Source organism: Macrobrachium rosenbergii, chromosome 55, assembly GCF_040412425.1.
Source record: "Macrobrachium rosenbergii isolate ZJJX-2024 chromosome 55, ASM4041242v1, whole genome shotgun sequence".
NCBI classification, from domain to species: Eukaryota; Metazoa; Arthropoda; class Malacostraca; order Decapoda; family Palaemonidae; genus Macrobrachium; species Macrobrachium rosenbergii.
The window spans coordinates 14,135,006-14,161,820 of NC_089795.1; the positions used below are offsets into that span (position 1 = coordinate 14,135,006).

The window sequence follows — 26,815 nt, forward strand, 5'->3', positions numbered from 1 at the left end:
ACTTGAAAGTTCTATATTGGTGTGTTGTTATAATAATTCTCAATCATTTTATAGATTTCCGGATTTTATTACGGTAAGCATGATGCAGCCGTTTAATATACTGTTTTTCCACAGAGAAGCTTGCTGGTACAACAAAAACACCTCTGAAGGGGTTGAAAAAGTCCCTTGCACAGAATGGGATTTCGACAATTCCACCTTTCTGACAACTCTCACTTCTGAGGTAAGTTAAGTATGCCTTAGTTTAACCAGACCACTGAGCCGATTATTAACAGCTCTTCCAAGGCTGGCCCGAAGGATTAGACTTATTTTACGTGGCTAAAAACCAATTGGTTACCTAGCAACGGGACCTACAGTTTACTGTGGAATCCGAACCACACTATACCGAGAAATGAATTTCTATCACCACAAATAAATTCCTCTAATTCTTCATTGGCCGGCCGGAGACTCGAACTCGAGTCTAGCAGAGTGTTAGCCGAAAACTCTACCGACTCGTCTAACGAAGAACTAAACTTCCAGGTTATGAGAGAAGGGATATGGATTTCAATGTTAAAGCTCAAACTAGCAGGGGCCTTGTTTTAAATAACTTGCTTTGTTTATTGAACTATACAAGAAGGAATGTTACTTTCATGATATTTGCATAACATGGAGTGTTCATTGGCTTTATGGATAACATACAGTCCTGATATGCGTTGGATGGTGCACCCAAACTCAGCGATGTCTGAAAGTTGACATTGCTGGTGGACAGAGTACAGTATATGCATCCTGATTTTTGGTTAGAATGTGGGCAAGAGGCTGATGCTCAAGTGTATGGCAAGAAGCTCTCTTTACAAACTGCAATATTTTTAGTTTTCTGAAAAGAAAACTATTGTGTCGGCTTTGTTTCTCCGTTCGCACTCTTTTCTGTCTGCACTCTTTCTGTCCGCCCTTAGATCTTAAAAGCTACTGAGGCTAGAGGGCTGCAAATTGGTGTGTTGATTATCCACCCTCCAATCATCAAACATACCAAATTGTAGCCCTCTAGCTTCGGCAGCTTTTATTATATTTAAGGTTAAAGTTAGCCACCACTGGGCTGCGGTATAAATTTCATGGGCCGCGGCTCATACAACATTATACCGAGACCACCGAAAGATTGATGTATTTTCGGTGGCCTTGATTATAAGCAAAATCCATGGCCCTTTGCAGCTAAGCCCCTCCCACTGCATGCCAGTGATTGGCTGGTTCTCGAAAGGGGAATGACATCACATTAGTTAACAGTCCAAATGACTGCCATTGCCAGTCCAGTGTTGGATTTTGGGGAAATTCGTCCCAGAAACGGATGATGACGTCACACTTCGAAGATGACGGAAATGGCGGAAATTTTTTTCCCCCATGTACATATATTCACATGGCAAGAAAGGAAATAACACTTGTAGAATTAAATTTTTAACCAAAATTTTGTATGAACTACTACTGTCATCAGTACTACTAACTACTACTAGCATTACCAAAACTTATACAAATGAAAAACTATATAACTTCTGCTGTCATTAGCACTATTACTGTAACTGTCAGTATTACCATAACTACTGCTGTCATCAGTATCACTTGCACCATTACTGGTACTAATATAAATACTACTGTCATTAATGCTCTTCTTCATATACATGATAAGCCTGTGGACTTAGCTATTGTGCATGTTACAAGAAGAGCTGGGCAAAATAAGCCGTGAATGTCCTGTGACGGTTCACGGCAAAATTAACTGCTAATACTTAAAACAAACACTTTTTGTTCTAATCCTTACCAATATCTATAAGAGAAATGATGATATTACTAATGACTATTCAGCAGACAGTGGCATATCGTCCTCGGGAGAAGTTTCAGGAGCGTTGGTTAGTATATTTTGCTTTCTTATTGTCTATTGAAGGGTCATAGATAACCTGACACCTAATTAACCAAAAGATAGTTACATATATATTTCATGGTTATTGCTTAATCAGTAGAGAAAGCCTGTAAATTGCAAGCGCTGCCTCAAAGCAAATACCTTGCCATTACTTATTTTTTTTTTCAAGCTAAGAGACTGAGGCCAGTAATGCTATGCCCACATTAAGCTCAACTCTGTGAAAGCAAAAGGAGAAGAGAAGAGAAGGGAGGGAAGTTAAGGAACACTATTTTTCTCAGGTGACGACTCATTAGCCTCTTCAAAAGCTGCAAATTGAATGACTTAAGAAAATCTAACGGGGCAAAGTTTCACAATTTAGATTTGAAGGGGACGGACGAGTTATCAAATTGGTTTATCACGGAATTTACCTTTTCTTGGTTATATTTATATACATATATATACATATATATTTTCATGATGTTGCCTGGTAAAATGTATATCATCTCATAGTTTTGATGTATTTATTCTTCTATTTATCATATATTATAATGTATTGCATGTAATAATAATAATTGGTCAAAACATCATATGTAGTGTAATGTCAGATCTCAAAAGAATTAATGCTGTATATAACTTAACAGCATAATTTAGAATTAATAATACATTCTTAATAATAACGTAGTATGTGATCCACATTTTGTCCCCTAGCAACAAATGTTATGTACTTATGTTTTGGTTTGTTTGTTGTCTCGAGTATAGCAAGTTAAAGAGCGCAAGGAGGGCAATGGAGTCTGTAAAAGCTTTGTCCCATACGAGCAAAGACGAATCATTTTGCAATGTTTCATGTACTGTTCAGGAAACCAACTTTGGTTCTTTGTCTTTGTTTCAAAAGCATGTCATTTGGGGCTGGCCATTCGCCGTCTGTTTTGACCGTGTTGAGATTTCATTCAGAGCTTCGTCCCATACGATTTTTTGGTCGCATCACATACACCTTTTTGAGAGTAAATGCTTATATCTCAATCAATTAGGTCATGTTTTGTAGGATTGCATTGCTCTGATCACGTATTGTTCTGACATTGTCCGATTGTTTCATTTCCCACTGGTATCTTAAAATTTGCTCATTCTGATTTCAGAGACCGTTAGAGTTCTCTCTCTCTCTCTCTCTCTCTCTCTCTCTCTCTTCAAAAGAGAGAAGTTAATGTAAAATATTTGTGTTGTCATTGATATTAAACTAAGTTTTTGAGATATGAGAGTAGGAAAAGTGAATTTGGTAACGCCTGACAAAAAAAGTGTGTTTTGTGAATCTAAAGCATTTCAAGTGATTTTGCAAAGGTTTTCTCAAGCTTGTGTAAGGTAAAGTGAATTCTACTTATTATTACCATGGTATAATGAGGTATATTGAGAGAAATTTTGCCTTAGTGAAATTATTATTGATAAATCTTTTGTGTATTTTTGTGTGATCTTGTGCTCGCAATCTCTTGTTTTTTCACATTTTATACATTGGTGATTTAACATTTATTTACTTAGCATTTTAAATATTTCTTGATAATTTAACATTCAAAACTTGATTTAATTTTCAGTTACTAAGATTTACTTTTTAAATCTTGAGTAATTCTTGATAGTTTAAATTTTGCTTGATTAATTTGATATCTTGGTAAATTAAAATTTTGTGATTTAGTTTTGTTTAATAATTTAATTGAAGAATTAATTAAATTTAGTGTTGTTTTCAAGCAATATTAAATTTTTCAGATTGTGAATATTAATTGTAAATATTGAAATTTAAAATTAAATTTTTCTATTTAGTGTTTTTAAAAAGCAGTGTTTCATTTATTGACCACCAGTGAATAGGATTAATTGTGCATATAAGGCAAAGTGATAAACATATTTTGCTCCTTTAATTTTGCTGAAGTGAATTAAGACCAGGGAAACAGTTAAAGTTGTTTGATGGAGTGATGCCCTTTTACTCTAGTATATTTCTTGTTTAATTGTTGATACCTGAGACTTGTTTTGATAAACTTAGTTTAATTTTTCACTTGATTAATGAGCTTTTTAAGGGATCGCTGTTACCTTTAGAGTGCTCAGTCATAATTTTCATTTTTATGAGAGTTGAGTTATCTGGCAGAAGTGAAGTAAATTTTTTAATTTCTGTGATTAGTTGTGTAATAACCAGGTACTTGGTATGCATCATAACAATATAGAATTTTGGTGGCCAGACCTGGGAACAAAACAAAATATCACTCTGATTTATGGTTTATACTGGTGGTGTTAGAGATATATTTTGATAGCAGAGTGACCACATAGTTATTTTTGCATTATATTGTGAGTTATTTAGTTGAGTAACTTAGAGAAAATGACTCTGTTCAATGTTCAGAAGTTTTAAGCAGCTCCTTCCATCCAAGAGTTATCTGAATCCAACCTGACTAAGGCACAGTGGACTGCTTTAGCAGTGGCATGTTGGGGTGATGTGTCTAGTGGTATGATTAAGGCACAAATCAGATGTATTGCAATCCAAACATTGATGGACTCTGGTAAAATAAATGAAGAGTTAGGAGAGGCAACTGAGGAAGAATTTATACATAAGCAAGAGCAAAAGAAAGAGAAAAGTGATGCAGAGGTAGAGCTTAGATGCATAGAAGCAGAAGAAAATTTGATTAAGCTGAAGATGCAGGCTGAAAGAGAGAAAATGCAAGCAGAAGAAGAAAGAGAGGACAGAGAAGAAAGTTTGATTAAGCTGAGAATGTTGGCAAAAAGAGAAAGAGAAGAAAGAGAGAAAGAGAAGCAGAAGAAGAAAGAGAAAGAGCAAGAGAAGAAAGAGAAAAAGCAAGAGAGGCAACAGAGAAAAAGAAAGAAAAGAAAGAGAAGAAGAAAAAGCATTAGAAGAAGAAAGAAAAAGAGCAAGAGAAGAAAGAGAAAGAGCAAGGAAGCAAGAAGATTATGAAAGAGAGATGAAATTAATAGAAGCTCACTCCAAGTTACCTGTGACACTGTCTAACCCTATCCAAGGTAATCAAGAGCCTGTATTTGATGTAGTAAGAGTGCAGAAGTTAATGCCTAAGTTTACAAAAGAAGCTCCAGATAAGTTTTTTGATCACTTTGAAAAAGTGGCTTCAGGTATGGGATGGCCAGAAGATGAATGGTCAGTCTTGGTACAGAGTGTTCTCATTGGTAAAGGAAGAAGTGCCTATTTAGCCTTATCAGCTGATCAGTGTAAAGAGTACAAGGTACTCAAACATAATGTGCTACAAGTTTACCAGATGACCCCTGAATATTACAATGAAAGATTCAGATCTTTGGGAAAGGATGACAAGATGACTTTCTTGGATTATGCCTACAAAGTAAGATGTTTCAAACGATGGTTGGAAGCTGCTAAAGTTAAATCTATGGACGAACTTGAAGAGTTAGTAGTCCTAGAGCAATATCTTAGAGGAATTCCTGAACACAATGAGCCCTATTTAAAAGAGAGCGAGGTTAAGAAACTTGACAAAGCTGCTACACTGAGTGAGGACTACAATATAATTTGTAGCAAAAGGAATTATAATGTCAACTACCAGAACCAACAACACACAGATTTTAGGTCTCATCCAAATTTCAGGAACATTACTGCTGGGAAACCTTCTAGTGGCAATGCAAGTACAAAGCCAGGTAATACCCCTCAGCAATTAAATCCTCATCATCCAGATACAGAAGACTAATGTTGTCTGCTTCAAGTGTGGAAGAGTAGTACACTACAGTCGAGATTGTTATCAGAACACAACAGCAGACCAAGCCAGTTGGTCAAATGGTTAAAGGTAACCAGGTGAAACAAACTATGAAGAGCAGTGTGGGGAAGACTGAGACAGTTGGGAGGACTGAGGCTAAACAAGCAGAGTGTTTAGCAACCAGCAAGCAGTGAGTGGCTGAGCAGCTTGGAGGCTTTTAAGCCATATATCTATGAAGGTATGCTGACAACTCAAGGAGGGAGTGTGCAGGTACCAGTCAAGGTATTACATGATATGGGGGTAACCACAGTGTGGTAGTTCGTGGTGCTCATCCACAGTTGGAGAAGAATCTCACTGGAGATTCAGTTATTTTTGAAGGGTATGGGAGGAGAGGAGGTAACTCCTATATGCCGCTTGCACCTGTCGTGTGAATTGGTGACAGGGAATGTTGATTTTGTTGTAAAGGACTCACTAGCTGTTGAAGGTGTACATGTTCTACTGGGTAATGAAATTGGTGGTGCACCATTTGTTCTTTGTCCTATAGTGACAGACAAACTGTTGAGGATTACTCCTACAGTAGATTTAGAGAAGAAAAACCCCCTGTTTCCAAGTTGTGTAACTAGCAGGAGTATGAAGAGAACTACATATGCAAGTGAAGAAACTGAGGATTTACCTGCACAAGAAGGATCAAGTGAAGGATCTTTGAGCTTAGAAGAGCTGTTCCAGGAAAGTGAAGTTCCCCTAGTGTTAGTAATGAAGAGATTTCCCAAGAAGACGAGGATCCTGTTGTTCTTGAAGAGACTCAGAGTAGTCAAAGTGTTCCTGATGGTAGTAGTGAAACTACAGTAGCAGAGTTAGCAGATATGGAGAGTTCAGTCATTGGCAGTTGGTCAAGTGACTAGAGAGAAGCTAATGGAACTGCAGAAGAATGATACTATGTTGGCTGATTTGTTCTTCAGAGTTGTTGATCAAAAACAGATGCAACAAACTCATACCTGTTATTATCTATAGGAAGGATTGCTAATGAGGAAGCATCGACCTGCTGATATACCAGGAAATGCTGAATGGGGTGAATATCATCAAATTTTTATTCCATATCCATTGGGGAAGCAAGTGGTAGCGGTAGTGCACGAGTCTGGACATATGGGAATCAGGAAGACTGTTGAGAAGATTATGAAGTATTTTTTCTGGCCTGGACTTCGCAAGAATGTTAGCAGGTTTTGCAGAGGGTATCACACATGCCAGATAGCTGGAAAACCAAATGAAACCATTCAGAAAGCCCCCCCCTACAATCCATAGAAGTTAGAGGAGAACCCTTTAGCAAGGTGATTATAGATGTGGTTGGGCCATTCCCAAAAACAAAGAAAGAAAATGAATATCTGTTAACATTAATGTGTCCAGTGACTAGGTATCCTGAGGTGATTCCTGTAAGAAGTATAAGTGCAAAGGTAATTGCTGAGAAGTTGATGGCATTTTTCCCCAAGTTTGAAATACCAGAAATTGTGCAAAGTGATAGAGGAACGAAATTTACTTCAAAATTGTTCCAGGATGTGATGAACTTGTTAGGAAAAGTTATTAACTGCTTATCATTCAGAGACTCAAGGAGCCTTGGAAAGGTTCCACCAGACTTTGAAAAGTATGTTAATCCATTGTTATGAATCAGGAGGAGAATAGGATACTGGTTTACCCTTGATGTTGTTTGAAGTTAGGAATGCTTATCAAGAAAGTATGGGATGTTCACCAAATGAAATGATTTTTGGTCAAGGTGTGAGAGGTCCATTGAAGAGTCTTGTTGAGAAAATTGGGAAGAAAATCAAGGGAAATCCAAGGAGAATATGTGAAGAGTTTGAGGAAAAGGTTAAGAGACATTAGAAAATTCTCTTTAGAAAATCTGAAAATAAGTCAAGAGAAAATGAAAAGGAGATATGATGCTAAGACTAAGCTAAGAAGTTTTAGTGTAGGACAGCAAGTTCTAGTGTTTTTACCAGTGAAAAGATTTCCCCTTACCAATAAGTTTCAAGGTCCTTATAGGATAATAGAGAAGTTAAGTGATCAGACTTATGTGACTGAAACACCAGGAAGAAGGAAATGATAGAGGAAGAAACAACTACAAAGATTTTTTAGCACAGCTGGATTTTAGCGCCGTCTGAATTTCTCAGCCGTAGTACCTCCCCTGGCTGAGTTTGTAACCATACTGTGTAGAAATAAAGAACATTTGTGGAAGGAATAATGTAACATCTGATTATTTATCAAAGTTGTGAATCGTTGGATTCAAACCCGGGATAACTAATCTTCTGGGGGAAGCAATTTCATCATGTTTCCTTGTAAAATGTATATCATCCCATAGTTTTGATGTATTTATTCTTCTATTTATCATGTGTTATAATTTATTGTATGTAATAATAATAACTGGTCAAAATATCATATGTAGTGTAATGTCAGATCAAAAGAATTAATGGTTTATATAACTTAACAGCGAAATTTAGAATTAACAATACATTTTTAATAATAACGTAGTATGTGATCCACATTTTGTCCCCTAGCAACAAGTGTTCTGCACTCGTGTTTTGGTTTGGTTGTTGTCACGAGTATAACAAGTTAACTAGTGCGGGAATGGCAATCAAGTCTGTAAAAGCTTTGTCCCATTCGAGAAAAGACGAATCATTTTGCAATGTTTCATGTACTGTTCTGGAAACCAACTTTGGTTCTTTGTGTTTGTTTTAAAAGCATGCCGTTTGGGGCTGGCCAATTGCCGTCAGTTTTGATCATGTTGAGATTTCATTAAGAACTTCGTCCCGTACGATTTTTTGCTCGAGTCGCATACATCTTTTTGAGAGTAAATGCACATATCTTGATCGATTAAGTCATGTTTTGTAGGATTGCATTGCTCTGATCATGTATTGTTCTGACGTTATCCGATTGTTTCATTTCCCACTGGAATGCTAAAATTTGTTCATTCTGATTTCAGAGACTGTTAGAGTTGGCTCCCTCTCTCTCTCTCTTTCTTCAAAAGAGATAAGTTAACGTAAAATAATTGTGTGGTCATTAATATTGAACTCAGCTTTTGAGATCTGAACATAGGAAAAGTGAATTCTGGTAATGGCGCCTGACAAAAAAGTGTGTTTTGTGAATCTAAAGCATTTCAAGTGATTTTGCAAAAGGTTTCTCAAGCTTGTGTAAGGTAAAGTGAATTCTACTTATTATTACCATGGTATAATAAGGCATATTGGGAGAAATTTTGCCTTAGTGAAATTATTATTGATAAATCTTTTGTGTATTTTTGTGTGTTCTTGTGCTTGCAGATCTCTTGTTTTTTCACATTTTATATATTGGTGATTTAACATTTATTTAATTAGTAATTTAAATATTTCTTGATAATTTAAAATTGCATACTTGATTTAATTTTCAGTTACTAAGATTTCCTTTTCAAATCTTGAGTAATTCTGGATAGTTTAAATTTTGCTTGATTAATTTAATTTCTTGATAAATTAAAATTTTGTGATTTAGTTTTGTTTAATAATTTAATTCAAGAATTAATTAAATTTAGTGTTGTTTTCAAGTAATAGTAAATTTTTCAGATTGTAAATTTAATTGTAAATTTTGAATTTAAAAATAAATTTTTGTATTTAGTGTTTTTAAAAAGCAGTGTTTCATTTATTGACCAGCAGTGAATAGGATTAATTGTGTGTATAAGGCAAAGTGATAAACATGTTTTGTTCCTTTAGTTTTGCTGAAGTGAATTAAGACCAGGAGAACAGTTAAAGTTGTTTGATGGAGTGATGCCCTTTTACTCTAGTATATTTCTTGTTTAATTGTTGATACCTGACACTTGTTTTGATAAACTTAGTTTAATTTTTCACTTGATTAATGAGCTTTTTAAGGGATCGCTGTTACCTTTAGAGTGCTCAGTCATAATTTTTATTTTTATGAGAGTTCAGTTATCTGGCAGAAGTGAGGTAATTTTTTTAATTTCAGTGATTAATTGTGTAATAACCAGGTACTTGGTATGCATCATAACAATATAGAATTTTGGTGGCCAGACCTGGGAACAAAACAAAATATCACTCTGATTTATGGTTTATACTGGTGGTGTTAGAGATATATTTTGATAGCAGAGTGACCACATAGTTATTTTTGCATTATATTTTGAGTTATCTAATTGAGTATCTTTAGAGAAAATGACTCTGTTCAATGTTCAGAAGTTTTAAGCAGCTCCTTCCATCCAAGAGTTATCTCAATCCAACCTGACTAAGGCACAGTGGACCGCTTTAGCAGTGGCATGGGGGGTGATGTTTCTAGTGGTATGATTAAGGCACAAATCAGATGTATTGCCAATCCAAACATTGATGGACTCTGGTAAAATAAATGAAGAGTTGGGAGAGGCAACTGAGGAAGAATTTATACATAAGCAAGAGCAAAAGAAAGAGAAAAGTTGATGCATAATAGCAAGATGCATGAAGCAGAAGAAAGTTTGATTAAGCTGAAGATGCAGGCTGAAAAGAGAGAAAATGCAAGCAGAAGAAGAAAGAGAGGACAGTTGGTGGAAAGTTTTATTAAGCTGAGAATGTTGGCAAAGAGAAAGAAAGAGAAAGAGAAAGAGAAGCTTAAAGAAGAAAGTTAAAGAGAAAGAAGAAAGACTAAAGACAAGAGAGGCAACAGAGAAAAAGAAAGAAAAGAAAGAGAAGAAAAAAGCATTAGAATAAAGAAAGAAAAAAGCAAGAGAAAAAAGAAAAGAGCAAAGGAAGCAAGAAGATTATGAAAGAGAGATGAAATTAATAAGCTCACTCCAAGTTACCCAGACACTGTCTAACCCTATCCAAGGTAATCAAGAGCCTGTATTTGATGTAGCAAGAGAGCAGAAGTTAATGCCTAAGTTTACAAAAAAGCTCCAGATAAGTTTTTGATCACTTTGAAAAAGTAGCTTCCAGGTATGGGATGGCCAGAAGATGAATGGTCAGTCTTGGTACAGAGTGTTCTCATTGGTAAAGGAAGAAGTGCCTCTTTAGCCTTATCAGTTGATCAGTGTAAAAGTACAGGTACTCAAACATAATGTGCTACAAGTTTGCAGATGACCCTGAATATTACAATGAAAGATTCAGATCTTTAGAAAGGATGACAAGATGACTTTCTTGGATTATGCCTACAAAGTAAGATGTTTCAAACGATGGTTGGAAGCTGCTAAAGTTAAATCTATGGACGAACTTGAAGAGTTAGTAAAAAGAGCAATATCTCAAAAGGAATTGTTAAATAACAATGAGCCCATTTAAAAAAGAGCGAGGTTAAGAAAATCAATGAAAAGCTGCTACACTGAGTGAGGACTACTATATAATTTGTAGCAAAAGGAATTATAATGTCAAGTACCAGAACCAACAACACACAGATTTTAGGTCTCATCCAAATTCAGGAACATTACTGCTGGGAAACCTTCTAGTGGCAATGAAGTACAAAGCCAGTAATACCCCTCAGCAATTAAATCCTCATCATCCAGATACAGAAGACTAATGTTGTCTGCTTCAATTGTGGAAAAGTAGTACAATACAGTCCAGATTGTTATCAGAACACAACAGCAGACCAAGCCAGTTGGTCAAATGGTTAAAGGTAACAGGTGAAACAAACTATGAAGAGCAGTGTGGGAAGACTGAGACAGTTGGGATTTTTGAGGCTAAACATTGCAGAGTGTTTAGCAACCAGTGGGAATGTTACCTCAAGCAGTGAGTGGCTGAGCAGCTTGGAGGCTTTTAAGCCATATATCTATGAACACTGACAACTCAAGGAGGAGTGTGCAGGTACCAGTCAAGGTATTACATGATATGCCGTGTGGTAGTTCGTGGTGCTCATCCATTTTTGTTGGATTAAAGAATCTCACTGGAGATTCAGTTATTTTTGAAGGGTATGGGAGGAGAGGATTAACTCTAGATTAATTGCACCTGTCGTGTGAATTGGTGACAGGAATGTTGATTTTGTTGTAAAGGACTCACTAGCTGTTGAAGGTGTACATGTTAAACTGGGTAATGAAATTGGTGGTGCACCATTTGTTCTTTGTCCTATAGTGACAGACAAACTGTTGAGGATTACTACTACAGTAGATTTAGGAAGAAAAACCCCCAAGTTTCCAAGTTGTGTACCTAGCAAGTATGAAGAGAAACATATGCAAGTGAAGAAACTGAGGATTTACCTGCACAAGAAGGATCAAGTGAAGGATCTTTGAGCTTAGAAGAGCTGTTCCAGGAAAGTGAAGTTCCCCCAGTGTTAGTAATGAAGAGATTTCCCAAGAAGACGGGGATCCTGTTGTTCTTGAAGAGACTCAGAGTAGTCAAAGTGTTCCTGATGGTAGTAGTGAAACTATAGTAGCAGAGTTAGCAGATATGGAGAGTTCAGTCATTGGCGTTGGTCAAGTGATTAGAGAGAAGCTAATGGAACTGCAGAAGAATGATATATGCTGGCTGATTTGTTCTTTAGTTGTTGATCAAAACAGATGCAACAAACTCATACCTGTTATTATCTATAGGAAGGATTGCTAATGAGGAAGCATCGACCTGCTGATATACCAGGAAATGCTGAATGGGGTGAATATCATCAAATTTTGATTCCATATCCATTGAGGAAGCAAGTGGTAGCAGTAGTGCACAAGTCTGGACATATGGGAATCAGGAAGACTGTTGAGAAGATTATGAAGTATTTTTCTGGCCTGGACTTCAAGAATGTTAGCAGGTTTTGCAGAGGGTATCACACATGCCAGATAGCTGGAGAACCAGAATGAAACCATTCAGAAAGCCCCCTACAACCCATAGAAGTTAGAGGAGAACTCTTTAGCAAGGTGATTATAGATGTGGTTGGGCCATTCCCAAAAACAAAGAAAGAAAATTAATATCTGTTAACATTAATGTGTCCAGTGACTAGGTATCCTGAGGTGATTCCTGTAAGAAGTATAAGTGCAAAGGTAATTGCTGAGAAGTTGATGGAGTTTTTCCCCAAGTTTGAAATACCAGAAATTGTGCAAAGTGATAGAGGAACGAAATTGACTTCAAAATTGCTCCAGGATGTGATGAACTTGTTAGGAATGAAGCAACAGTTATTAACTGCTTATCATCCATTGTTATGAATCAGGAAGAGAATAGGATGCTGGTTCACCCTTGATGTTGTTTGAAGTTAGGAATGCTTATCAAGAAAGTATGGGATGTTCACCAAATGAAATGATTTTTGGTCAAGGTGTGAGAGGCCCATTGAAGAATCTTGTTGAGAATTGGGAAGAAAATCAAGGGGAAATCCAAGGAGAATATGTGAAGAGTTTGAGGAAAAGGTTAAGAGACATTAGAAAATTCTCTTTAGAAAATCTGAAAATAAGTCAAGCGAAAATGAAAAGGAGATATGATGCTAAGACTAAGCTAAGAAGTTTTAGCGTAGGACAGCAAGTTCTAGTGTTTTTGCCAGTGAAAAGATTTCCCCTTACCAATAAGTTTCAAGGTCCATATAGGGTCTAGAGAAGTTAAGTGATCAGACTTATGTGACTGAAACACCAGGAAGAAGGAAACGACAGAGGAAGAAACAACTACAAAGATTTTTTAGCACAGCTGGATTTTAGCGCCATCAAAATTTCTCAGCCGTAGTACCTCCCCTGGCTGAGTTTGTGACCATACTGTGTAGAAATAAAGAACATTTTTGGAAGGAATAATGTAACTGCCGATTATTTATCCCCTTGTGAATCGTTGGATTCAAACCCAGGATAACTAATCTTCCTGGGGGGAAGCAATTTCATCATGTTTCCTTGTAAAATGTATATCATCCCATAGTTTTGATGTATTTATTCTTCTATTTATCATGTGTTATAATGTATTGTATGTAATAATAATAACTGGTCAAAATATCATATGTAGTGTAATGTCAGATCTCAAAAGAATTAATGGTTTATATAACTTAACAGCGAAATTTAGAATTAACAATACATTTTTAATAATAACGTAGCATGTGATCGACATTTTGTCCCCCAGCAACAAGTGTTCTGCACTCGTGTTTTGGTTTGGTTGTTGTCACGAGTATAACAAGTTAACTTCCGGGGAATGGCAATCAAGTCTGTAAAAGCTTTGTCCCATTGAGAAAAGACAAATCATTTTGCAATGTTTCATGTACTGTTCTGGAAACCAACTTTGGTTCTTTGTGTTTGTTTTAAAAGTGTGCCGTTTGGGGCTGGCCAATCGCCGTCAGTTTTGATCGTGTTGAGGTTTCATTAAGAGCTTCGTCCCAGGCAACGATTTTTGCTCAATCGCATACACCTTTTTGAGAGTAAATGCACATATCTCGTCGATTAAGTAATTGTTTTGTAGGATGCATTGCTCTGATCATGTATTGTTCTGACATTGTCCGATTGCTTCATTTCCCACTGGAATTCTAAAATTTGTTCATTCTGATTTCAGAGACCGTTAGAGTTGGCTTACTCTCTTTCTTCAAAAGAGATAAGTTAACGTAAAATATTTGTGCGGTCATTAATACTGAACTCAGTTTTTGAGATCTGAACATAGGAAAAGCGTATCTGGTAATGGCACCTGACAAATAAGTGTGCTTTGTGAATCTAAAGCACTTCAAGTGATTTTGCAAAGGTTTCCACAAGCTTGTGTAAGGTAAAGTGAATTCTACTTATTATTACCATGGTATAATAAGGCATATTGGGAGAAATTTTGCCTTAGTGAAATTATTATTGATAAATCTTTTGTGTATTTTTGTGTGTTCTTGTGTCTGCAGATCTCTTGTTTTTTTCACATTTTATATATTGGTGATTTAACATCTATTTACTTAGTAATTTAAATATTTCTTGATAATTTAAAATTGCATACTTGATTTAATTTTCAGTTACTAAGATTTCCTTTTCAAATCTTGAGTAATTCTTGATAGTTTAAAATTTGCTTGATTAATTTAATTTCTTGATAAATCAAAATTTTGTGCTTTAGTTTTGTTTAATAATTTAGTTCAAGAAATAATTAAATATAGTGTTGTTTTCAAGTAATAGTAAATTTTTCAGATTGTGAATTCTAATTGTAAATTTTGAATTTAAAAATAATTTTTTGTATTTAGTGTCTTTAAAAAGCTGTTTCATTTACTGACCAGCATAAGGCAAAGTGATAAACATGTTTTGTTCCTTTAGTGTTGCTGAAGTGAATTAAGACCAGGGGAACAGGTAAAGTTGTTTGATAGAGTGATGCCCTTTTACTCTAGTATATTTCTTGTTTAATTGCTGATACCTGACACTTGTTTTGATAAACTTAGTATAATTTTCACTTGATTAATGAGCTTTTAAGGGATTGCTGTCGTAATTTTTATTGTTATGAGAGTTCAGGTATCTGGCTGAAGTGAGGTAGATTTTTTAATTCAGTGGTTAATTGTGTAATAACCAGGTACCTAGGCATACGCATCATATACAATATATATATATATATATATATATATATATATATATATATATATATATATATATATATATATATATATATATATATATATATATATATATATATATACTGTATAAATAGCCACAGTTCTGGTACCACAAGTCGTCAAATGGTTCGTAGTAGGCCTACATTCTACATACAATGTGTGTGTATATATGTATAACATATATATATATATATATATATATATATATATATATATATATATATATATATATATATATATATATATATACTGTATAACTGCCACAGTTCTGGTACCACAAGTCAATCAAATGGTTGTAGTAGCCTACATTCTACATACAATGTGTGTGTATATATGTATAATATATATATATATATATATATATATATATATATATTATATATATATATATATATATATATATATATATATATATATATATATATATATATATATATATATATATTTATATATATATATATATATATATATATATATATATATATATATATTTTACAACCAGCCACAGTGCTGGTACCACATGTTATCAAATGGCTTGTAGGCCTACATTCTACATACAATGTAGAACAAATTTCTTTAAATAAAAAGGGTAACATACTGTAGCTTATACTGGTTTATTAACACAAAATATGGCACTGAGAAATTTTATTTAAAGAAAATTTGTTCTACATTTATGAGAATGAAGGCCTAGTGTAGACCATTTGATGAAAGATCTCCAACACTTTTAATTAGAACAATATATATATATATATATATATATATATATATATATATATATATATATATATATATATATATATTTATATATATATATATATATATATATATAAATTTCTGACTCGCGTCGGGATGGAACCCAGGTCTCTCAGGTGGAAAGCAAGGGCACTATCCACTAGGCCATACAAGTCTAAAAGAAGTTGGAACCTGAGAGCAACTGCACCCAAGGAATTACCTGGGCAAGCTAACTGCTTGCATACCAGCGAGTTTTCCCCAACTTCCCGACTCAGCAATGACCCAATAGACAGCATTTCATTTGAATTATCCCTTCTGAGTGAATAAGATACAAATCATCAACACACAATCACGTGTGGAACAGAAATAAATTTCTGACTCAGGTCGGGATCGAACCCAGGTCTATCAGGTGGAAAGCAAGGGCACTATCCACTAGGCCATACAAGTCTAAAAGAAGTTGAAACCTGAGAGCAACTGCACCCAAGGAATTACCTGGGCAAGCTAACTGCTTGCATACCACCGAAGTTTTCCCCAACTTCCGACTCAGCAATGACCCAATAGACAGCATTTCATTTGAATTATCCCTTCTAAAGTGAATAAGATACAAATCATCAACACACAATCACGTGTGGAAAGAAATAAATTTCTGACTCACGTTTCGGGATCGAACCCAGGTCTCTCAGGTGGAAAGCAAGGGCATTATCGACTAGGCCATACAAGTCTAAAAGAAGTTGGAACCTGAGAGCAACTGCAGACAAGGAATTACCTGGGCAAGCTAACTGCTTGCATACCAGGTGAACCTTTTTCCCCAACTTCCCGACTCAGCAATGACCCAATAGACAGCATTTCATTCGAATTATCCCTTCTGAGTGAATAAGATACAAATCATCAACACACAATCACATTTTTGGAACAGAAATAAATTTCTGACTTAGGTCGGGATCGAACCCAGGTCTCTCAGGTGGAAAGCAAGGGCACTATCCACTAGGCCATACAAGTCTAAAAGAAGTTGGAACCTGAGAGCAACTGCACCCAAGGAATTACCTGGGCAAGCATTGATTAACCCACTTTTCGAAACCATTGCCAGCCAATCAGCTTCAAGGGATGGCCGTGACGCAAGCAGTGGGCGGGGCGTAGCTGCAAAGAGCAGGGGATTTTGCTATGTACGATGTACAGAAAACTTGATTGCGCCAAAGAAACTTCGGCGCATTTTTTACTTGTTCATTATTGTCCTGAAGTAATTTTCCTTTTTTTCAGTTTCAGATGGTGTGCGAAAAAGAATATTTGAGGCCTACATTTCAGAGTGTGTACTTCATCGGAGCTCTTACTGCAGCCCCTATTATTGGATTTTTATCAGACAGGTAAAATACCCCCGAACGGTTTACGAGAACCTTCCTTATTTTTAACAACTAAATCGGAAAAGCAACCGCAGATTTCAGAAAAACTTGTTATTTTAGTTTTGATTTTATTAAAACAACTAAGATCGATTCTGGTGGTATATCAACTGAATTGGTTTTCTTGGAATTTAGAGATCAATTGTTTATTTCTAGACTGAAGATTTGCAGAAGACGATGTTCCGTGTTACTTAAAGTAACATCGACAATCATAACAGGTGTCAGAAAAGGTTTTAGCTGTTAGCTGTAGGAGCACAGAGCATAGCCCCTACCAATATAGGGAAGAAAATGCTAGAGTGGAACTTATAATACAATGGAGAATATATATATATATATATATATATATATATATATATATATATATATATATATATATATATATATATATATATATTCACTCATGATGAGCTTAAGTTTAATAATAAGCAGGACAGCGAGAAGACCGGAAATCTTTTTTTTTTTTTTATTTACACCAACGTTTCGGGAACCCTTTCCCATCTTCAGGGTTATAAACAGAATTAATTTTTACAATATTAAAAAGTATGGTAGAATAAGCTAATAATTGTAAGAAATCTGGTTTCGTAATACAACAGTCGTTAAGCTAAAAGTAAAATAAAGACTACAAAGTGACTTCAAGCTAAAAGTAAATTAAAACTATACACAATTCAGTAAAATAACAGATAATAATTCAAAAAGAATAAAAAAAAAGTAAAGGGTTTTGTCAGACTTACTGTTAAGAGATTTGGCTATTAACTGATAGAGAACAGAGTAGTCAAAGACAATGTCAGTGGAAAAAAAAAAAAAACGGGAGTAGAGAGAGAGAGAGAGAGAGAGAGAGAGAGAATGTGAGTAATAGGCAGTTAGGCAATATGTAATGGTGTGGAAGCAGTTTGGTTGTTAAAGGAAGCGACAGTTTATTGGTGTAAAGAGACTCTTAAAGAAGGGGCGACAGGCAATCGTAGTTTGATAGAGTATTTTGAAATTATTGAAAATAATGTTAGTTTTAAATGAGTTCGAATGGCTCCTTATGGCCGAAAATTCTTTTGCTTTTAAGATGCAGCCAGTGCGATAACTGACACCTCTATGGTGCTTAGGCCTATCGTCAGTTCACGTCTAAAGGCTGCATTTTTTACATATGGCAACGAAAATACAATTTCTTCGGAACTTGAGGACACAATAAACTGGGCTGGTAAATATATTTTAAAAACTTTTCAACAGTTCTGTCAAAGAGGTCAGAAGGATGACAGTTATTCTTAATTAAAATACACTTTAAGGACTGATATTTCAATGTGAAAACTATTCCAGTCTGAACACAGGGAATATGCTCTGAATAAGTGCCTTGAAGAATTCAGATTAAATGTCAAAGAGCAGTTGCTAAAAAAGTTAAGACCCAAACCTGTTTATTTCTTTTTCCTGAAAATACCTGTGAGAAATCTCCCGTTATAACGTGAAATATTAATGTCCATCGTAAACCTAATATTCTGATGAAAAGTGCTGAAAAACTCTAAAACCATATTAGCACGGGATTTTCCTTTAAACAATAAAAATGTGTCATCTGTGAATCTTCTATAAAAAAAAAAAGGTGGGCCAAATAACTCTGGGCATTGTCTACGAAACCGTTCTTCGAGGCGGCGCATAAATATGTTGGCGAATTTAGGACCCAGTGTTGCCCCATTGCCATACCATCAACCCGTTTATACAACTTTTTGTTAAAAACAAAGTGTGTATCAGTCACTGCAATTTCAGGGAGACTTCTAAAACTATTTAAATCAAAACCATTGAATATAGCAGTTTCGGTAGGGAAAAGCCTCTTAGTATAATTTCTATTGATTCGTTAGGGGGCGCGTTCGTAAACAGCGACTCAACATCGAAACTTACCGTGAATGTGTTACCACCTTGTTCAAGAATTTCAGGAATGAATTTGGCAGAATTCTGAACCGTAAACTGGTTGTTAGTAAGATTACTAAGGAGAGGAACTAGGAATTTGGCTACAAGGTAATTTGATGAATTATAAGCCGCTAAAATCGGTCTGAGTGGTATATTAGGCCTATGGACTTTTGGAAGACCATACAGGACACTGAAAGCCGAACTAGAACTATACAGTGATTGATTTGACTGTTCAGATAACATTCCTTCTCTTTTAACTGCTTCGATGTACAGTTTATTTTATCTTCTCCTTTAAAGATTAGGTTATACTGAGGTTCGCCTGCCTCAACAAACTTACTAGAGTCTGATAAATCATTTTCCATCTTTTGGATGCAGTCACAACAGTTAAGAATAACAACTCCCAACTTGCCCTTATCTGGCCTACAAACTATAATATTGTTCCAGAAAGTTTCCTTAGCTTAACGACTGTTGTCTTACGAAACTAGATCTCTCATAATTATTAGCTTATTTTAGCATACTTTTTAATATCGTAAAAATTAATTCTATTTACAGCCCTGAAGATGGGAAAGAATTCCCGAAACGCTGGTGTAAATAAAAAGAAGAAATGATCTCCGGTCTTCTCGCTGTCCTGTTTATTATTATATATATATATATATATATATATATTATATATATATATATATATATATATATATATATATACAGCAGACAGATAGATGAATATAGATATACATGCGTGTGTGTGTGCCTGTGTGTATACACACACACACACACGCACACCCACCCACCCACCCACCCACACACACACACACACACACACACACACACACACACACACATATATATATATATATATATATATATATATATATATATATATATATATATATATATATATATATATATATATATATATATATATATATATATGTATATGTGTGTGTGTGTGTGTGTGTGTGTGTGTGTAAAGAGAGAGAGAGAGAGAATAGACAATAATCACCACAATATTGACACTTCAAGTGCTGAATTGCGAATACGGCCCCCACGCGCAAACAGCTTCCATATCACTCCTTCTTAAACCTACATCGAAACTCCACAAACACACATACACACGCGCGAGCGCGCGCACACACACTGCCATTTACCTCTACCAGTTACTACAGTGTCTTTCCTTCCTTTTCCGAACTACGCTGACTTCAACGAAGAGTCTCTCACTTTGTGGATACTCGAGTTCCACAGTTCAGCAGAATCTAACGATCTGACTCTTCCTCACACCTCTTGTCCCTTTCAGTGATAGACTACCAAGGACTTGAAATAATGTCACTGGGTTTACATTTAAGCTATTAATTAATTTACTAAAATTCACAAACTCGTCAAAACACTTAAAAACAAAGGGTGGGAAGATCATGATGTTTCATCGAGGGGCGCCCAGACGGCCAGCAGATAAATTGAAAACGTTGTGCTCATTGTTGTCGGTAAAATCGAAATGTATCGGCAACAACAAATTTAGTATTATGTTCAACTTATCGGCTGACCATCTGGACACGCTTCTGGATAAGAGTTTGAAAAGCAACGAACATAGTGTCTACATTTCCCTACATCTTTATCATTCCATGAAACTACAATATTTAAATGAGACAACTTTTTTTCTTGTTTCTATTTCTGAAACCTTCTCATTTTTGTCAACAGGCCAGGCAAACAGTATATCATTAGGAAGTCCTGGGAAAGTACCCGTTTCGAAAAATGCTGTGTGGATTTTCTCAGTGATGTAGAGGAATGATCGCCCACTGCCATTCCAAATGTTATGTTTATGATAATTGTTTCAAATTACAAATTTAAAACCAACACAAAGTCGTCCATCAGCGGATTTGGTGGCTGGGGCTGGATGAGTTTTGTCCTTTGTTTTGAATCTGAAGATGACACAGCAATTTCGCTTCTCATTCATCCTCTTACATGAGGTCTTTTAGTAATAACCCTCGTGACTGATGGCAACTGTTTACACGTTCTTTCATATCGGATGCTTCTTCGTTTAGTCTTTAGACCCTGGTTATGCTTTCACCTTGTTTTGAATAGCAGACCTTTTACTAAGTGACAGACCTTGTTTGTTTGAACCTCTTTCAATGGCAGCCCGTTCTGCCTTTTTATTTCTTTTCGGCCACTTTCAGATCAACGGTCCTTCTGATATCAGAGTATTTTCATAACTACTTATATTAATATAAGCTACTAGGTAAATACTGAAATACTTCAATAAAAATGGGAAATCAAATCTGTTTTTATCATACAGAAATTTCGTTACAAAAAGTGGAATGGAATGGAGTATAGAGTTTAGGGCAAAGGCCAAGCATTGGGACCTCTGAGGTCACTCAGCGCTGGAAAGGAAATTGACAGTAAGAAGGTATGAAAGGTGTAACAGGAGGAAAACCACGCAGTTGCACTATGTAATAATTGTTAGGAGAGGGTGGATAGCAAGATTGGGAGAAAGATAATATGAATGGAGGTACAGTAAAAAGAATGAAAAGGGTTGCAGGTAGGGGCCGAAGGTACGCTGCAGAAAATCTTTACCAATGCCTACAGTGCACCTCGTGAGGTGCCCTGAGGGCACTAACTCCCTACGGAGATTACCAAAATGTTTAATTTGTCGGTGAATGAAGAAACTCAGGTTGATTTCGGACTGAACCCCTGATCGGGCTCTTGCAAAGTGGCAACAAACGAGGAAGTTCTCAGTAGCCTAGCAAAGAATGTTATGCAACACAATTACGTGGATGAATTTAAGGATACCCTCGCTGAACCAAGGCACTAGAGCCTGGCTTTTGGGCTCTGAAGAGGAAATAAAGGGAATAAAACAGCGCAATGACACATATACACCAGGATATCATAAATGAATATTTATGGTAGACAACAGCTATTTCTTCTCAGTCACCGTGCAAACAGATGCCGTCAGTCATATCACGGGGTTTATTACTAAAAGACCTCATGTAAGTGGATGAAAGAGAAGCGAAATTGCTGTGTCATCTTCAGATTCAAAACAAAGGACAAAACTCATCCAAGCCCAGCCACCAAATCCGCTGATTGACGACCTTGTGTTGAAGGTTTTAAATTTGTAATTTGAAACAAATATCATAAACAAAACATTTGGAATGGCAATAGGCGATCATTTATCTACATTACTGAGAAAAATTTACACGGCATCTTTCGAAACTGGTACTTTCCCAGGACTTCCTAATGATATACTGTTTGCTTGACCTAACTTGTAACGTTAAATGCATCAAGGAATTTCTTAAGTAACCTACAGTGAAATAATATTATTATAAATGTCAGTTAAACCTGTTCTTAAATACTTCGTTTGCACTGAAATGTACTTAGGGACAAATTACCAACAAAGAAGTTAACACATGATGACATGAAATGAGCTACTGGAAAATCAATTGTAGTTTGCTTGACTGACAAAAGGGATTCAACCTCTTCAGCAAACTACTTTTAACTGAACCTTCTAATAAGTACAGTAAATACATAGGCAAAGATATGCATGTAATTTGAATTTTCAACGTCCACGAATATATATATTTGTGTGTGTGTGTGTGTGTACATGGTGTATGCATTTATTCATTATGAATGAAAGTAATAGATAAATAAAAGACCGAATTGACCAGTATGTATCTTGTAGGTACGGAAGAAAAACTGTGATGACAGTGGGGATAACAGTGTACTCTACTCTGGCCAACATCATTTGCTGGCTGCCAAACCTTCCTCCGATCTTAGCAGCTCGGTTCATCTTAGGACTGATGCACCCTACGTCACTTGCAGTCCCATATACTTTAGGTACTTCTTCCGTCCTTTCGCATTTGAAGATAATTATTTCATATGTCGTGTTTTAAACATTATTTGTTCCCACACAAATGACTGGTGATAACTAAGAGTTCCGCTAAGGACAGCCCAAAGATCGTGCATACTAATCGTCATGATTTGGATTCAGCAATGGAGCAGAGTGCACCAAGACACAGAGCGGCTGTGGGCATTTTGACTTTTCTTCCTTGGATCATTGGATATTTTACATGGGCGGGACAGGCATACCTGATAAAGGAATGGCGGTGGCTGATGTTCTCAGTTCCCATACCGTCGCTTCTAGCTATCCCTGTTTTGTGGTGAGTTCTTTTTATATACCTTTTTTATATTCATGAGCATATTGACTAATCGTTGCAAAAATAGAATAATGAAATTTTAGGCTTAAATTAAAATCCAACCCCCCCCCCCCACCGAATCAAAGCTCATTTTCAGTACGATGACTAAAAAAATCTTTGTGATATATTCCGTATATAATAGAATAGAATGTAGAATTTAGGCCAAAGGCCAAGCCCTGGCACCTATGAGGTCATTCAGCGCTGAAAGGGAAACCGACAGTAAAAAAGTTTGGAAGGTGTAACAGGAGGAAAACCTCAAAGCAGTTGCACTATGAATTAATTGTTAGCATAGGGTGGAAAGTAAGATGGAAATAAGAGATTATGAACGGAGGTACAGTAAATGAAATGAAAGGGGTTGCAGCTAGGGGGCGAAAGGACGCTGCAAAGAACCATTAGTAATGCCTACTGTGTACCGCATGAGGTGCACTGACAGCGCTAACCCCCCTACGGGATTCTGTATATAATGAGGCAGAATTTTCCCCTTTTGGCTGGCATCACTGATGACCTTTACAGCAACAGAAGTTGAATGCAAATGAATCTTTCTGTGACTGTTACTCTGCTTGACTCCCCAGGTTTGTTGATGAATCCCCTCGCTGGCTGATACAGAGAGGTTACCACGACCGAGCTCTGAAGGTGCTGAAAAGAGCCGCTCGTCTGAACAAAGCCAAACTGCCTCCTGACGAAGAGCTGCTCACTTTAATGAAACTGATACAAACGGAAGTAAGATATTACAGACCGGTTGTCTATAAAAGGCGCTTTAAACTATAAACTTCTTACCAAAAGTATGATAGACAAAGCTTCAGTAAATTATTATTTTCTCATATCAAATATACGTAGTGAGGCCGCTTTGTGATTATTGAAATAAATGTTGAAATCTATGGCAATCACTTTATATTGCTGAAACAAAGACAATAGTTCTAATCGATTTCTTAGCTACGAAAGCATGTAACAGTTGTGAAAATTATTCTTTCTTGTATTGCAGACTTTTCTAAACTATTAGAAAAACAGAACTAGAAATTGATGCTCTGATATTATTTGGGTTTCTTTCTTTCATAACAGGGTAGTGAAAGCAAAATCCAGCCGCAACAGGGAACTTCACAATTTAGGAAACTGTTGAAGACTATGGGAGAAGAAACCATTATCCTGGTCAGGTATTTTGCTTTAGAATTTCACTTTTAGAAAAATGATTGCTGTCCATTCAGTGGTACTAAATAGCAGAGGAGAAGTCGCCACCAAAATTCAAAGATTAACATCTGAAAGATTTTGAAATCACGGAGACATAGAAACCGTGTATGCCCCTGTTATGAAAGGGAATGCTATGCTTCTTAGAGACATTACCATATTGTCAGTAGGAACTTTGAAAGTTAGTTGTCTTTTTATCGTATATTTGCATCAAATTTGGCATTGCCTAGTAAAAGTTGTGGATAATCTGAATGATTTGACAAACTCTAAGAATACAAAACTCTGTATATACGGATTTTATCTTTGAGAGAAGTTGATATGCATATGAGAATTAGTTTCAGAAAATTCATTTATCAAAACCTGTGTTCATCACATCTCCGAAAGAGTTTAGTGAATTGTTTTGTTACTCTGCCACTAGGATTCATTAGTTCTATCCTGATTTCTGGCTCACTGGATTTTTTTTTTTTTTTTGCTGATACAATTCATATAAATGGAATCTATAGCACCATAAGCAATAAAGAGCTGTTCATTTCTAGATACTTATTGCATCTATCCAGTACATCATTATATGTACGCTAATTAAATGTCAAAGATCAGGGGCTATAATCAAGAATAAGCTTATCAAGTAAAATCTTGTTGAGGTCTTCCGGTAAGATTTGTAAGATACTACTTGTAATCACATTTTTTATAAGTCTGAAACTGTGCTTTCTTTAAATAGTATCACTCAGTACTCTCACTATGACGGCACTTGGGCTTGTGGTGGGTTTGTTCAGTTTTTCTGGTTGAAATAAGAGTGTGACAATATAAATGCAAATATCTTAAAAAAAAATTCACTAAAAGTCAGGATTCCAAAGAGGAAAATGAAATTACAAGCCAAAAACTAAGGTTTCCATGGGAGTGACGAATACCACTTTGAGACCGGATGCTGGAGTAATTAAGCTTTGAAAATTCATATGTTGGGAAAAGTCATCAGTGCACCTTGATATTTGAGCGCTCGCGACAAGTAGCTGTTGATGGTGATTAAAATAAGTAAAATGTCTTTTTCAAAGTTAGGAAAAGGTAGTGTGCTATATCTGGTATATACTGCTGCATATGGTTTCTGAAATAATGCTCATGCTCTTCCAATATAAAGAATCTGTTTTATATAACATATCCAGAGGTCTAAAGGTTAAATCAAAATTCCTAGTGAATATCCTTCATTGAGAGGTCGACTCCATGAAAAAACAGAGTTGCTCACACACATATATATATATATATATATATATATATATATATATATATATATATATATATATATATATTACTCCTGGTACAACATTTTTCTAAATTACTCAGGAAATTTAAAAGTTTTTCTAGGGCAATTTTTAATTTAAAACTTCATAATACTTCCAAAACTTTTATTGGATCTTTCTTCGATAGCGATCCCCAAAGATTTTATCCCGATATGCATCCACCTTTGCGGCTTCTTTAGTACAAGCCCGTTAAGGATGACAGTAAAAACACAAACAAAAGATTGTAAATATCATAACGATAAAGGCCTCAAAGAAATACTAGTCCTAGACAACGACCCCCGAACTTTGCTGGGGGTCACTTATCTAGGAAAGATCCCTTTATTCATTTCTCCATCTACATTTACATACAATTCAATTATTACGATTTACCTAAGAGTCGTGAAAAACACTCTCATTGCATAATGAGCAGATGCACTCTTTATTCGGCAAGGGTGTCTATTAAAGAAATCAAGCATATCTACTTCCAAGGTGGTTTTCGCGTAACTGTATTGGTTCAAGGTTGTCTGATGTTATCCGATATCCAGACTTGGAATCTAATGCGGGAAAGGATGATCATTATCCACCATAAATGAAATTTCCGCAACGGGAAATTGGGATGTAAGTCAGTAATGAAAACATAACTGAATTCGTGATAGTCAACAAAACTTCTTCGTAAGCCTTTTTCTATTTTGCAACAACGCCGACAGGAGACCTCCATCATAACCTGGAAACAAAGATTTTGCTTTGCCCTTACTTAACTTCTAGCTATCTAAGTTGCTGAGAATGAGTATTCGATCATTGTAACCTATAATGGGATAAAGTTTTCCAGTGTTATGCATAACAATATCCAGTTCTGCTACGAAAGACGAAGTTGTTCTGATATTTTTTAATATCTGTGTGATACAAATATGATGTTACTCAGGGGTGAAGGGCTGTGCGATGTTTTCTAGTTTATATAATTGACATTCGATACCAGTTTAGAGCGTTCAAAGTTAAAAACGAAAAACAAAAAACTAAAGGAGAAAGATTACCTATACTTCATGGTAATTTGATTTCCTATGTATAGCTTCATATTTTGCAGGCTACAGTATTCACTGATAATGATCTTCTGTTTGATCCTGCATCATACTAGGTTTGTAAGGGTTTATTTATTTCTATAAACTACTTGTGCTTTCCCAGAATCACCTAC

General features: G+C 35.7%; 1 protein-coding gene across 1 annotated transcript in view; it reads left to right on the forward strand.

Moving 5' to 3' along the window:
- Nucleotides 1-26,815, forward strand: part of LOC136835145 (organic cation transporter protein-like) — a 142,707-nt gene that overhangs the window by 78,207 nt on the left and 37,685 nt on the right. Inside the window, exons 4-9 of the mRNA XM_067098351.1 lie at nt 115-220; nt 16,972-17,075; nt 22,660-22,814; nt 22,969-23,137; nt 23,746-23,893; nt 24,233-24,324. Coding sequence (XP_066954452.1) covers nt 115-220; nt 16,972-17,075; nt 22,660-22,814; nt 22,969-23,137; nt 23,746-23,893; nt 24,233-24,324 — 774 coding nt within the window. The remainder of the gene's footprint in view (nt 1-114; nt 221-16,971; nt 17,076-22,659; nt 22,815-22,968; nt 23,138-23,745; nt 23,894-24,232; nt 24,325-26,815) is intronic.